Below are 13,490 nucleotides of genomic sequence, written 5' to 3'. Positions count from 1 at the left end.
GTAAAAATAGATAATAATTGTGAAGTATAGTTAAAATTAAACAAAGCTTTATGTCTCGCGTTCCCACAAAAAAAATATTAAAGTGTGAATATGTTTTACTGTAACTCCGAAAAAAACTAATTTAGGACATTCAACTTAATCTGTTTTGTCATTGAAAGAAATGCCTTTAAAACGACCATCAGTTGGACATTAATCTTAAAAGGTAAAATATTAAAGACCCAGTCAAATGATTTATTTATTTAACTTGTTCGCTTATTTAGATATAACTCTATAAAATGTTTCATATTATAAGTGGCCGAAGCCATGTGATTTATCTAAATATTGAAATGAATCAATGAAAAGAATTAATTCCAAAGTCGTCGTGGCCTAAAGGATAAGACATCCAGTGCATTCTTATCTAGCGATGCTTCGATCAACAATAGTAACTAGATAAAGGGATACGTACAAAATTAAAGCAAAAACTGTCCGCGTGAATATACACTTATATAGCTACATTCGTTTACTAACAAACGGAGAAAAAAGTTTTGAAACACTTTTACGTTCAAACTAATTACAACTATGGCACTTAGTAATAAAGTCACAAATCTCTAAAATATTATCTAATACTTACGATCATTCGTCACATAAAACGAGCAAAGCAATAAATTACTCCTGTCACTTACCAATAAAAAGACATATTTTAAACAACTTTTAATGTTAAATCAATCTTAAAGGGCAACAAATAAAGTAACTTTTCCCTTAATTGCTCTGAGAACTAACATCGTTTTGCTTTATTTATTTTTGCTTCTTGAAATGCCGATTTCTATTTACTACAGGAAGTAAAGGAGTCGCGCTGAACACTAAAATAATTTATTAATGAATTAAAGTAAAAGTTTAGTTGTTTACTTTTTATGTTTTGGAAATGTATGTTTGTTAGTATCTATACATTACTTATTATTTTATTAGCGTTACGTTTTTGCGTAATATATATTTGTAAGTTTTCGCGACCAGTGCACATAATAAAACAACGTTTAAACGGTTTCAAGCGTGGTATTTTTATTACAATGTTTCGGCCACGTTTCAGTAGCCGTGAGCACGGAAGGCAAAGATGTCCAGTGTCAATAAGCGGAGATCTAAGCTGGCTTATAAAAGTCATCTCTTGTTTCTCTGGCGACAATCGAGATCCATTCTGCACACGTGATTGCTAGGAAAGCTAAAATAAAAATGGAAAGCTAAGTATCTAATGAGAGTCCAACAAACAGACACAAAAGCAGCATTAAACAATTTTAACCAACTAATTTTGAAGTACTGCTAACAAATTTTAAAAAATTATTACAACACAAATCTACTCCATGCATTTACTGTTCTGTTAAGCAAAAGTTTGTCCATGAGTTGGCCGAGCCTTGGCCAACATTTGTAGCGGTGTTTAAAAATCGGTAATTTTGTTCAAAATTTAATATTATTTATTAGTTTAAAGTTTAAAATATAGTTTATACTTCATGTACTTACCGAAAGTAAGATACTCCAGCCGTTAAATTGCTTTTTCGGGCATTACTTTTGCAACTTTTGAATACACACTGCGGCATTGTGAGACGGGTTGACATTGGCTGTGTTTGAAGTGAACTAAACAAAATAACAGCTCACATTTCAAGTGAGCTGTTATTTGACGAGACGGATTTTATGCACCGACCCGAAATCTAGTTACTATTGTTGATCGAAGTAGCGATGTAATGATGCTCGAATCCCGCAAGCGAGTACTAATTTTTCTAATGAAATATGTACTTTGTCAAGTACGTATTGTATGCTCGATGCTTCTTATTGTGACTATAAAATGCAAACAAAAACCGTCACACAATGTATCAGTGTGCAACTGAACCAAAATATACGTGAATGTCGAAATATACGTTATTATTTACGAGTCGTAAAACTAACACATAAATGGTTGCAAGAGTTGGTAAATACAAACGTAATTTTAATTCGAAATGATGGTAAATGATGATATGGTAAAGAATAAGACATCCGGTGCATTCGTATGTAGCGATGCACCGGTGTTCGAATCCCGCAGGCGGGTACCAATTTTTCTAATGAAATACGTACTTAACAAATGTTCACGATTGACTTCCGCGATGAAGGAACAGCATCGCGTAACAAAAATCAAATCCGCAAAATTATAATTTGGGTACTAATTACTGTTGGTAGGCTTGTGAGTCCGCACGAGTAGGTACCACCACCCTGCCTATTTTAACCGTAAAGCAGCAGTACCTTTTGGTTTGAATGGTGGGACTTTGCATCTATACCTAGAACTCATATCTCAAGGTAGGTGGCAACATCTAGGCTGTAGATGTCGATGGGCTCCGGTAGCCACCTAACACCAGGCGGGCTATGAACTCGTCCACCCATTTAGGCAATAAAAAAAATCAACATCGCCAAGAATCAGTAAGTCACCATTCGCAGTCATTGTGCTTTATTAAAAGCAAGGTTGCTTAAGTATAAAGAAATACGATAGGCAGTGGCTTGGCTCTGCCTCTGGTTTTGCTCAGGTCTATGAGCGACGCTAACCACTCATCATCAGGTGGGCCGTAATGTCATTTGCTTGCAAGGTCAATAAAAAAAAACAAGCTTACAAATTAAATTAATTAATTTCACAACATTCAAGTTCGCCATTCAACAAGCAATACTGAATAGTTTAGGAATTGCTTAAATTCACAAGCGTGGAAGAAAAGATAAAAATCGCAAAACATGACTTTACGGTTTTTTTTTGCAAAGAAAAACTTAATTCTCAGTGAATTATTCACGATTAATGGGATACTCTTTTCTATTTCATTTCGTTTTCGTTAAATTTAATTTTAAAACAAACGTATGAGCTATGTTCCCTTTGCTAGTTAAAATTGCAAGAACATTAATTATTGACCAGCAATGTAAAACATCTCAGATTCAAATCATTTTGAACAGTGTTTTGAACGAAAATCAAGGAAGTTAAAATAATTGTTGAATTTCATGTTAATATTTAAATACTGTATTGTCCCTAGACGTTAATAGTGTTAACAAATATTATTCATAATAGTTTTTTGTGTTTAAAACAGATTTTTCAAGCTGCTTTTATTTTATGAAAATGAAATATTCAAAGTGGAAATGGTTCCAAATAAATACAGAAATTACAAATTCCATCCGCACCGCTTAAGAATAATTTTCAAAAATTCTCTTCAAACGCATAAAAATGTTGGGAAGGAAGCAGAGCTTGAAAGGAGAGCCTGTGCTGGCTGATTACGGACCAGAGGAATCGCTAAATGAAAGTGCTGATATCGAATGGGTTAATAAGGTAGTTTTTTGTTGCTTGTTTGCTTTAAAAGACTTCATAGTCTGCGGCTCATGACATACATTTTATGGTAGGCAGTGGCTTGGCTCTGCTCCTGGCATTGTTGACGTCCATGAGCGACGGTGACCACTTACCATCAGGTGGGCCGTATGCTCGTCTGCCTACAAAGGCAATAAAAAAAAATACAGCTACAATCGACGTAAATTTGCCAAGGCAATTCCAAGGACGCAGCCAATCTACTCACTAAATCATAAATGAAAGTTCAAGACAAAAATTATATATTGTTGGCATTTGTTGGGTGTTCAGGTGAACATAGTGGAGCAGTATCTCATTACCTATGTCCTCATTTGTAGACTCATTCACTACAAATCACATTTTGGCCTTTTGCTTAATATTGCTCTCTAGACCAGGACCCCTATATAGTTATATCAATTAAATTCCAAACATAAAATAAACTTTCAGGCTATTAATAATCAGTTTCATGGCATTTTGGGCATCATAAAATTCTTTACTATCTATCATCTATATAAAAAAAATGTTTAGATGAATGCCTGTTTTCTATTTATATTCATAAAAGATTTATCTGATTGTGATGAAAGTTGGTACATTTTCCATTAATCAAGCTTTTTTTATTGTACTTTAAACACGTTACTACAAATACTACATGTTACGTTGAATTATTATTAAGAAATCATTCTTTTTCATATAAAGGAGTGAAAGGTATTTGGTGTAAGTGACATTTTTGCACTTAAATTTAAAGTTAAAAATAATTAATTTATTAATTTTATTTAAAGTTAAAAATTTAGACAATATATCACAACAATTTTTTTTTAGCTAATTGAATGGAGTGAACTTTATTGAAGTTCAATTAAAAACATTGAACAGTTGATGCTAATACCAAATAAAACAGACCTTTAATTATCAAGATAAATGTCGTGCATTAAGTAAAATGTCACTTAAACCAAATAGTCTTTCATCTCTCGATATAATTATTAAGAGTTGTCAAAACTAGGTTACACAGATTTCACTTCACTTTAAAAAAATTTTTGAAGAGAAGAAGAAGAAAACAACTTTACAATATAAAATGTACTTCAACTGATTTCAAATTTTCTTTGACTATTTTAATTAAATTGTCTAATTATTTTTTAAAATTTTACTACTCCCATGAATTTTGTTTGCCATTTTAAATTAAAATTTAACAGCAACAAACTTTATTTTACAGCTATGGGTTAGAAGAATTTTGAGACTATGTGCCCTTTTGAGTTTGATGTCTGTATCTTTAAACACACCAAAATCATTTGAGAAGTATCCTTATCTTCAAACTATAACTTTTGTAGTTGATTGCTGCGTAACTCTACTTTTTACTGCTGAAATGATTGCTAAAATGCACATAAGAGGAATTCTTAAGGTAATGAGTTACAGTCAATATTTTCACAATTTTAGTTTATTTAATACACTTCAATTTATTGATACCACCTTTGGTAAAACTTGTAATTGGATCCCATATAAATCACATCGTTAAAGCCTAAATAGAATAGTGATAACTACCAGTGCATGTTTACATTTTACCACATTACTAATTTAAGTTGTTTAAGTAATTTTTTTTAATGTATTTGTTATTAAACAACATTTAGTATACTTTACATTTGCTGCTGTTTTTAGATAATTGTTCGAAAATTCAAATAAAAAAGGAATTATTTGTTGCAGGGGGATGTCGCATACCTAAAAGATCATTGGTGCCAATTTGATGCTTCTATGGTATTTTTTCTTTGGGTATCTGTATTGCTACAAATGTTTGAGTTAACAGGAATTGTACCTAGATACAGCTATTTAAGCATACTAAGAGCACCTAGGCCATTAATTATGATACGGTTTTTAAGAGTATTTTTGAAGTTTTCAATGCCAAAATCTAGAATAAACCAGATATTCAAGTAAGTTTGTTGCTCCTACCACTAAATATTGTATTTTTGATGATATTAAATTATACTGAGTGTATTACTTTTATAAATTACAGGAGATCAAGTCAACAAATCTACAATGTTACACTATTCTTCTTGTTTTTTATGTCACTGTATAGTTTGCTTGGTGTTCAATTTTTTGGAGAGCTCACACATCATTGTGTTAGGAACAACACCCACCCAAGGTAAAGTTTAATTTTCTATTTTTATCATGATTATAAAATGTCAAATGGGTATAATAGATGGATGTGGTTGACATAGTCACTAAGCCGGCTTAGTTCTATACACGGTATAGTAGAGTACTGTTGTGATACACCTACTGGTTACTGGTACTGGTAGCAAAAGGTCAGTATGGGACAAGGTTGGAATATGGCTGCTTTATTGAAGATTCAAAAAAAATTATATACATAATAGTTGCAGCCATTTAAACATAAGTTTCAAAAATCTTAGGTAAGCTAGGTAGTAGTGGCTAAAGAATCTTGCATTGCAATTTTATAATTGTTTATTTTATTTTGCACGTAATTTAAAAACCAAACGTCAATATAAACTAGTTCCAGTCTCAATTATAAGCAGAGCTGACAAAGTAAATGTAGTTGGTTTGCCTCTTTTATTAAAATTTCTGAAACTTTTTATATCACTGAAGTATTGATATTACAACAAGTAAAAAATAAACTAAACCTTTATGTATTTTTCAGTGACATAACGATAAACTCATTAGCAATCCCAGACACGTTTTGCTCCCCTGACCCTGACTCTGGATATCAGTGCCCTTCTGGTATGAAATGTATGAAACTAAATTTATCAAAGTATATTATGGGCTTCAATGGATTCGAGGAATTTAGTAAGTTTTTTACGAATCCATATATAAATAATACGTGCAGTGCAACAATTAGACCTCAGCAGTGAGCATCGGCTTAACTGTGTCTTTGTTGATGTCCATGAGGGATGTTGACCATTTAACACCAAGTGGATCATATTATGCGCGTCTACTAATGTTCTCATTCATAACTAGTTGTCTAAATTTAATATGCCTGTTTATAGAAGCCTGAAAAAGTATTATCTGTAATATTAATGTTTATTTATTTATGTTTGTTTGTTCTATACGCGTTCCTAAACTATTCACCCATTTTTTATGAAACTTGTACAGTTTTTCTTGGCACTGAAGGCTTCTATTATAGTACCGTGCAGGTATGCTAGGTGGCGTACGAGTAGTTTCCATAAATCAAATCTGTCATACAACTAGCGACAGATATCTATCTATAAAAGTGAATGCATACTTTATTCGCTAATTGTACGTGCTGCCTACGTCAATTACGATATCTTGCACAGTTTGAAATTAACGACCATTTTTTCCAGCAACAAGTTTATTTACGGTATACCAGGCGTCTTCACAAGAAGGATGGGTGTTTATAATGTATCGAGCTATAGATTCGTTGCCAACTTGGAGATCTGCCTTATACTTTAGGTAATATTTGTTATTATGTAGTTGATTTTCATAGTAATTAAATATATTTTCATGAAATGAAGGCTTCAAGGCCGAAGTACTCTATCGTAATCATAGTAAGGTAAGCTATAAATATGTATGAAAATATAATAATTAACAGCGATTGGTGGTCAGCGATCACTAATTCGGTGAATAGTAATTCAATAAACAGAATCATTATTACTGTGTACACAAATTAACCGTTCCCGATCCTACGGACCGAATGGTAAACAGTCGACGTCGCCCAAAATATGTCATATCGGATCTTTCCGATCCACTAACGGTGCTTCAAACACCGGTCATCGTTTTCGTCGAACCCGTCGCTAGCGACGAAGGGCTCGACGAGTAAACTAACCCACAGACACAGCCCACTGAGTTTCTCGCCGGATCTTCTCAGTGGGTCGCGTTTCCGATCCGGCGGTAAATTCTGCGAAGCACGGCTCTTGCTAGGGTTAGTGTTAGCAACTTCGTCAGGTTTGAGCTCCATGAGGTCACCTACTCGCTCGGTTACGCTAGTTGGTAAAAGGCTTAGGTAAAAAATTAAATAAAATTAAACATTAAATTTTTACAACTGAATTATAATTTCAGCACGATGATATTTTTCTTGGCCTGGCTGGTAAAAAACGTGTTCATAGCTGTCATCACGGAGACCTTCAATGAGATTAGAGTTCAGTTCCAGCAGATGTGGGGCGTTCGGAATCCAATAACTAAAGGTAGCACGACTCAGTTCTTTACTGGCGACGACAACGGCTGGAAATTGGTCACTATTGATGAAAATAAACATTCAGGTATCACATTTGCTACATTATACATAGTTTTGTAAATATTAATAGAAGATCTGAAGGAATACTGAACTGCATGAATACTGAAGTCATACATGTAGACATCCATTACGGGCTGTGAGCCCATGATTGTCAGTCATTTTAAATATGAGATCAGAATCTGAAACAAATTATGTTATTGTTATTTTCAAATTACATTAGTCAAATTAGGACCAACTTATTAGATACTAGTGATCTCGGTCAAGCTCTGTTACGTCTTGCACTAATAATGAGAAAAAACAAGATTTCTTTAACCGACTCGCGCGCCACCTGTCATACGTTGATGGTACTATAATGAAAAGCCCCCGAAGTACCTTCAATAGCTGTACAAAGCTTAAAAGCAGTCGGATTAAAGGCTCGCGCATAGATTACGAACAAAGAAACATGTGCGCGTATAAATGAAATATTAATGATAGTAATATGATGTTTTTGGTCAACAGGTACTGCACCAGATATATTTCATCGATTGTTGCGATCCGCTTACTTTCGGCTTTTGGTGATGAGCGCGGTGTTAGCAAATGGAATTATAACAGCCTCTATGCAGTTTCATCACGACGGAAACCCCAGAGAATATTTCTACCAGAAGTATTACTATATAGAAGTGAGTAACGGCAATGAATTTGTGATATGCATTTTTATTATTTTAAATATTATTTATTCGTGTGTTAACGTTCGTATGATGATTCGCCAGATTGCATTTACGATTTTCTTGGATTTGGAAGCTTTACTCAAGATCTGGTGTTTGGGTTTGAAAGGATATTTCAAGCATTCTGTCCACAAGTTTGAATTGCTCTTGGCTATTGGGACCACGTTGCACATTATACCCCAGCTGTACATGTCGGCTTTCACTTATTTTCAGGTAAAGTAAGATGTGTAACAGATTCAATTACATTGCCTTATTATTCCAAATGAAATTGAAACAAAACATGATTTTTTAAGACAACAAATGCGTTTTAGGTTCTTCGAGTGGTACGACTAATAAAAGCATCGCCGATATTGGAAGGATTCGTGTACAAGATCTTTGGACCCGGGAAAAAACTAGGAAGCCTTATTATATTCACCATGTGCTTGCTCATCATAAGCTCATCGATTTCGATGCAGTTGTTTTGCTTTCTGTGTGAATTTACCAAATTTGAAACATTTGATGAGGCAAGTTATTTAAGTTGAACACCAAATAAAATCTTCTAATACAAGACATTTAAGCAATAATTATTAAAAAAAAAATATATATTCCAGGCATTTATGTCAATGTTCCAAATACTCACACAAGAAGCTTGGGTTGAAGTAATGGACGAGACCATGGTTCGAACCAGTCAAACTCTTACCCCATTAGTGGCCATTTACTTCATATTATACCATCTATTCGTCACTCTGGTGAGTTATTATGTATTTTATATGTACCTTTATACCCGTGCTAGTTGGGCACATTATCTTTGTCGATTTGGATCAAGACGGATAGTCGTTCTTAAGTCGAAATATATATTTAAGGGTAGGATTCGTCTCTATAATATTGCATATGTTGCTCACCGAACTCACGCCAGACCCGCTGTTAGTAGCTGCCGGAGCACATTAACATTGCAAGATGATTACTGCCACTCAGTTTGAGATATGAGATTGACTTATTAAATATGTTGCTTAAAGTCTTCAAACTGGAAAACATTACTGCTTAAAGACAGAAATAGAGCGGCGGCACCTCCAACCTCACAATATGTCCTACAAAAAAAAAAGGTATTTTAATAAAACGCGTTTCCAAAAAACCGTGATTAAATTGCAGATTGTACTTTCGCTCTTCGTTGCCGTCATTTTAGACAATCTCGAGCTGGACGAGGACATAAAGAAGTTAAAACAATTAAAGTACCGACAGCAGAGCGCCGAAATCAAAGAGAGCCTGCCGTTTAGATTGAGAATATTCGAAAAGTTCCCCGACAGTCCGCAGATGACGAAGCTACACAAAGTCCCTGGGGATTTTAATTTACCAAAGGTAAACAGTTTATATATTATCGGACATTATAAAATTTTCTCACCCTATTCCCACGGCATATTTGTTTTGGGTTTGTTTTTGACCAGCTGTCTACTGTTAACCCTGATAGCCCTTCAAAATGTAAATATATAATAGGTATTAGGGAAAGTCGAAATGTTTTCAACAATTTTTAGTATGGTTACTGAAAAGGAATTATGTGGACAGCCACGAAGGAAATTAAGGGGAGCGTAGAACTCTAATGGGCGCTAAATCAGATTGGTAGTAATAGTTCAGTAGACGAGTCCGTGACTTAATCAGTAAAACGCCCGGTGTAATAGTAACTAGTACGTGTTGACAAACGATTGCCAAGGAAATAGCATCCTGTAATGTATTGAATCAGGTATTCGTATCTAGTATGTGGGCTTTATGTACTACTCAATATCGAGTGAATCGTGGCTTGTTCTTTGATACAGAAATATAAATAGCAGAGTCGTCGTGTCGTTTCCAGGTGCGAGAGTCGTTCATGCGGCAGTTCGTGTGCGAGGTGGAGGGCGAGGAGGAGGCGGGGGGCGCGGGGCCGGGGGGCGCGGACCTGTCCCGCCGCACCTTCGAGTACATCAGCGTCGCCAAGATCGCCTTCCCGTACCGCAAGCGCTGCCTCGTCAAGACGCTGGTGGTGGCGCCGCCCTCGCAGCGACCCAGCTCGGCGCTGCGGAGACACGTCGTCACCTCCATTATAGAGTTCGTCGATTTCTTTGATGTTAACTTATTTTCGATTTTTAGCTTTATGCCGTCATCGGTTTATTATATTTTGATTTTCTTTTTTTTTTTGCAGATTTAGTTTTCGTTCCGAGTATTATTTAAAAAAAGGTTTTTAGCTTTTTTGTTTTTTAATTTTTGCTGTATATTTATTTGAAAACAATGCTCCAATCCGACTTTAATTTTAGGGACTCCAATAATCACCGACCGCTACTGGGAGACTCTGCAATGTTAGCGACCGGAGGGAAGTCAGGTCTGAAACCTCAAGGCACTATATCCAGTGCGAAACAACTTCGCGTCGATCAAAAAAAGTAAGCCTCGAAGGTCACATTAATAAATATGTTTGCGTGTTATGATTTTACAAATTTGTTTTATTGTGTATTTGTAGAGTAAAATTGGAAAACTTACTGCGTAGGTTCGGCTCGCGTTCGATAAGACGGTCGGTCCGAAGCGGATCCATCAAGTTGAAGCAGACCTATGAGCATTTGTTAGAGAACGGCGACATCGGCGCCGCGTCGCGCGTCGTGCCCTCGTCGCGAGCGCGCCCGCCATACCTCGACATCCGCTTGCTGCAAGCCAAGAGGCAACAGGCCGAAATGCGACGGTACCTACTTTTTTTTTATTGCTTAGTTGGGTAGACTAGCTCACAGCCCACCTGGTGTTAAGTGGTTCCTGGAGCCCATAGACATATACAAAGTAAATGCGCCACCCACCTTGAGATATAAGTTCTAAGGTCTCAGTATAGTTACAACGGCTGCCCCACCTTTCAAACCGAAACGCATTACCGCTTCACGGCAGAAATAGGCGGGGTGGTGGTACCTACCCGTGCGGCCTCACAAGAGGTCCTACCACCAGTCAAAGTATCTACGACTGCTCAGGAAACAGACATTTCTTAAATTAGATCATTTTTTAAATTAAACAATATATTCCAGAAATCAACGTGAAGAAGACCTCCGCGAAAATCACCCGTTGTTTGATACGCCGCTGCTAATAGTGCCTAGAGAGTCACGATTTCGAAAGATTTGTCGAGCCATTGTCGACGCACGGTATGACGCGAGACTTCGAGATCCAATTACTGGCAATGAAAGGAAAGTGCACTACAAAAGTTTTCAGTAAGTGTCGATAATGACTTTTCGATTAATTTGAGAGACCATATTATACAAAAAAATTCCACAGTAGAAAGTCTGTTTGTCATAATAACTAGAGTACACACAGTTGTCGAAAATCGACCCTAATCATTGAGATCTCAAGATTTATATTTATTTTCTGTTTCATTTTGTTATAGAAAATTGTCTTTGGAGCAATAGGCAAAAACTGTTGACAATCATTTTTTATTGAAACTAAATTGAAATTGAAACCGAGAGAAGAAAAATGTACTGAACCGTTCATTTAAATTAGTGAAATATAAATAATTGATTTCAGGCAAAACTAGAGTATGAAATGAATGAAGTAAGAAATCAAATTGTCAAAAAATAATAACTAAATAGCTTAATATGTCAGGCCTGTTAAAAACCACTACTTTGCATAAGACCATGTCGATTCTAACTCCGCTGGCGTGTGAAAAAAAGGCAATACAAACAAACACATTTCCTATCTATAATACCTTGTTATAATTTCAGTAATTTCCTCGGCTTAGTAACTTACATGGATTGGGTAATGATCATGGTGACGACGTTGTCGTGTTTATCTATGATGTTCGAAACACCCACGTACAGAGTCATGGAAAACTTCGTTTTACAAGTGAGTTTCATTGGGAAACTGGTACGATTAATTAAGTGAAACTTCTTAGCCATCGATTGAATAATTTGGTATTAGCATCAGCAATTTGTTTTTAATTAAACTTCGATTGAGAGTTTACAAATAACTGAAGTTTTTTGTTATGCTTTAAGGCTTTCCTGTAAAATTGCAAAACTGTCGCTTAAACAAATTAGCTTTTCACCCCTCGATATAGTGCAATTACTGTCCTGGTAAATTTGCTGTAACAATTATCTAGAAATAAATACGAATAAACAATAAGTTTTTTCTCCTACCGACGCCGAAAGTTCGGTTTTCGTCCCGCTGTACAGGGAAAAAACTGAAGAAAGTCTAACTTTTTCTCCCTGGGTACTGAGAAGTGCGCATGCGCGTAAATTCTCCGCCATTGTTGTGCTCGGGTAATTTGCAATATTGTGTTTAGTGTAAAAGTGAAATAAACAAAAGGCAGTAAAATTTAATAGTGAAGTATTGTATTAAACAAAGATGAGTTCATCAGACAGTTCTTATTCAATTAGTAGTAGTTTATTTAAAAACAGTTAAATTGTTTTTTTTATGAGTATGGGGGGCTCCGCACCCCCCCCAACACCCCGCCAGGCCTACGCCCCAGGACGCCACCAGGGCTTCGCCCCTTGACCCCGGCTCGGTACACCACGGGTGCTAAGTTTTTTACAATGTCGAACTTTCGGCCTGGTAGGAGAAAAAATAGTATGTGCACCGTGGGAATAAAGTAGGACATCTCAGGAAATGTCGAACTTTTCTCCCTTGGTGCACAATGTACTACTATAGTTCCGAGAAAATAATCTCATAAAAATAAAATATTTTCATTCATTAGGTAAGTAATTCGACTAATAATAATTAATTTATTGAACATTAAATCTTTGCAGATTGCAGAATACGGCTTCGTGATTTTCATGAGCCTCGAATTGGCTTTGAAGATTTTGGCCGATGGATTGTTTTTCACACCCAAGGCTTACCTCAAAGATGCCGCTGCCGTGTTAGATGTCTTTATATACATTGTAAGAAACAATTCGATAAGTCTTCTGCGTATATTTTATTCGTTTATATAAAAGCCACAGCATACCGCTAAGAAAGTCGTCGTTTGTCAGTCGTCGTGGCCTAAAGGATAAGACGTTCGGTGCATTCGTTTCAAACGCTGCGTGCGCTGTGTTCGAATCCCGCATGCGGGTACCAATTTTTCTAATGAAATACGTACCTAACAAATGTTCACAATTGACTTCCCTGGTGAAGGAACAACATCGTGTAATAAAAATCAAACCTGAAAAATTATAATTTGCGTAATTACTGGTGGTAGGATCTCTTATGAGACCGCACGGGTAGGTACCACCACCCCGCCTATTTTCTGCCATGAAACAGTAATGCGTTTCGGTTTGAAGGGTGGGGCAGCCGTTGTAACTATACTTGAGACCTTAGAACTTATATCTCAAGGTGGGTGGCGCAT

At 35.9% G+C, this 13,490-nt stretch overlaps 1 protein-coding gene and 1 long non-coding RNA gene across 4 annotated transcripts in view; one reads left to right on the top strand and one right to left on the bottom strand.

The window, feature by feature from the left end:
• Positions 1-1,009: 1,009 nt before the first annotated feature.
• LOC134198773 (uncharacterized) lies at positions 1,010-1,694 on the bottom strand. The gene is made up of 2 exons (XR_009972963.1): positions 1,489-1,694; positions 1,010-1,192 (listed from the first exon to the last, which is right to left on the bottom strand). It is a non-coding gene; the product is annotated as an uncharacterized LOC134198773 (long non-coding RNA).
• A 1,237-nt stretch (positions 1,695-2,931) lies between these two features.
• Positions 2,932-13,490, top strand: part of LOC101735695 (sodium leak channel NALCN) — a 28,714-nt gene continuing 18,155 nt past the window's right edge. The window contains exons 1-19 of one of the 3 annotated variants that reach the window (XM_062668217.1): positions 2,934-2,978; positions 3,063-3,298; positions 4,518-4,703; positions 5,003-5,226; positions 5,310-5,438; positions 5,949-6,094; positions 6,610-6,718; positions 7,325-7,524; positions 7,998-8,158; positions 8,249-8,416; positions 8,515-8,706; positions 8,794-8,931; positions 9,332-9,538; positions 10,026-10,258; positions 10,465-10,587; positions 10,665-10,880; positions 11,209-11,388; positions 11,896-12,016; positions 12,916-13,047. In XM_062668217.1, the coding sequence (XP_062524201.1) occupies positions 3,197-3,298; positions 4,518-4,703; positions 5,003-5,226; positions 5,310-5,438; positions 5,949-6,094; positions 6,610-6,718; positions 7,325-7,524; positions 7,998-8,158; positions 8,249-8,416; positions 8,515-8,706; positions 8,794-8,931; positions 9,332-9,538; positions 10,026-10,258; positions 10,465-10,587; positions 10,665-10,880; positions 11,209-11,388; positions 11,896-12,016; positions 12,916-13,047 (2,967 nt within the window). In that variant the 5' untranslated portion in view covers positions 2,934-2,978; positions 3,063-3,196. Of the gene's footprint in view, positions 3,299-4,517; positions 4,704-5,002; positions 5,227-5,309; positions 5,439-5,948; positions 6,095-6,609; positions 6,719-7,324; positions 7,525-7,997; positions 8,159-8,248; positions 8,417-8,514; positions 8,707-8,793; positions 8,932-9,331; positions 9,539-10,025; positions 10,259-10,464; positions 10,588-10,664; positions 10,881-11,208; positions 11,389-11,895; positions 12,017-12,915; positions 13,048-13,490 lie in introns of all 3 variants that reach the window. The other 2 variants (XM_062668218.1, XM_038021877.2) reach the window with 2 other exon arrangements.

The sequence above is a fragment of the Bombyx mori genome, chromosome 4, assembly GCF_030269925.1.
Source record: "Bombyx mori chromosome 4, ASM3026992v2".
Classification (NCBI taxonomy): Eukaryota; Metazoa; Arthropoda; class Insecta; order Lepidoptera; family Bombycidae; genus Bombyx; species Bombyx mori.
This window is presented reverse-complemented; position numbering and strand designations above follow the sequence as displayed.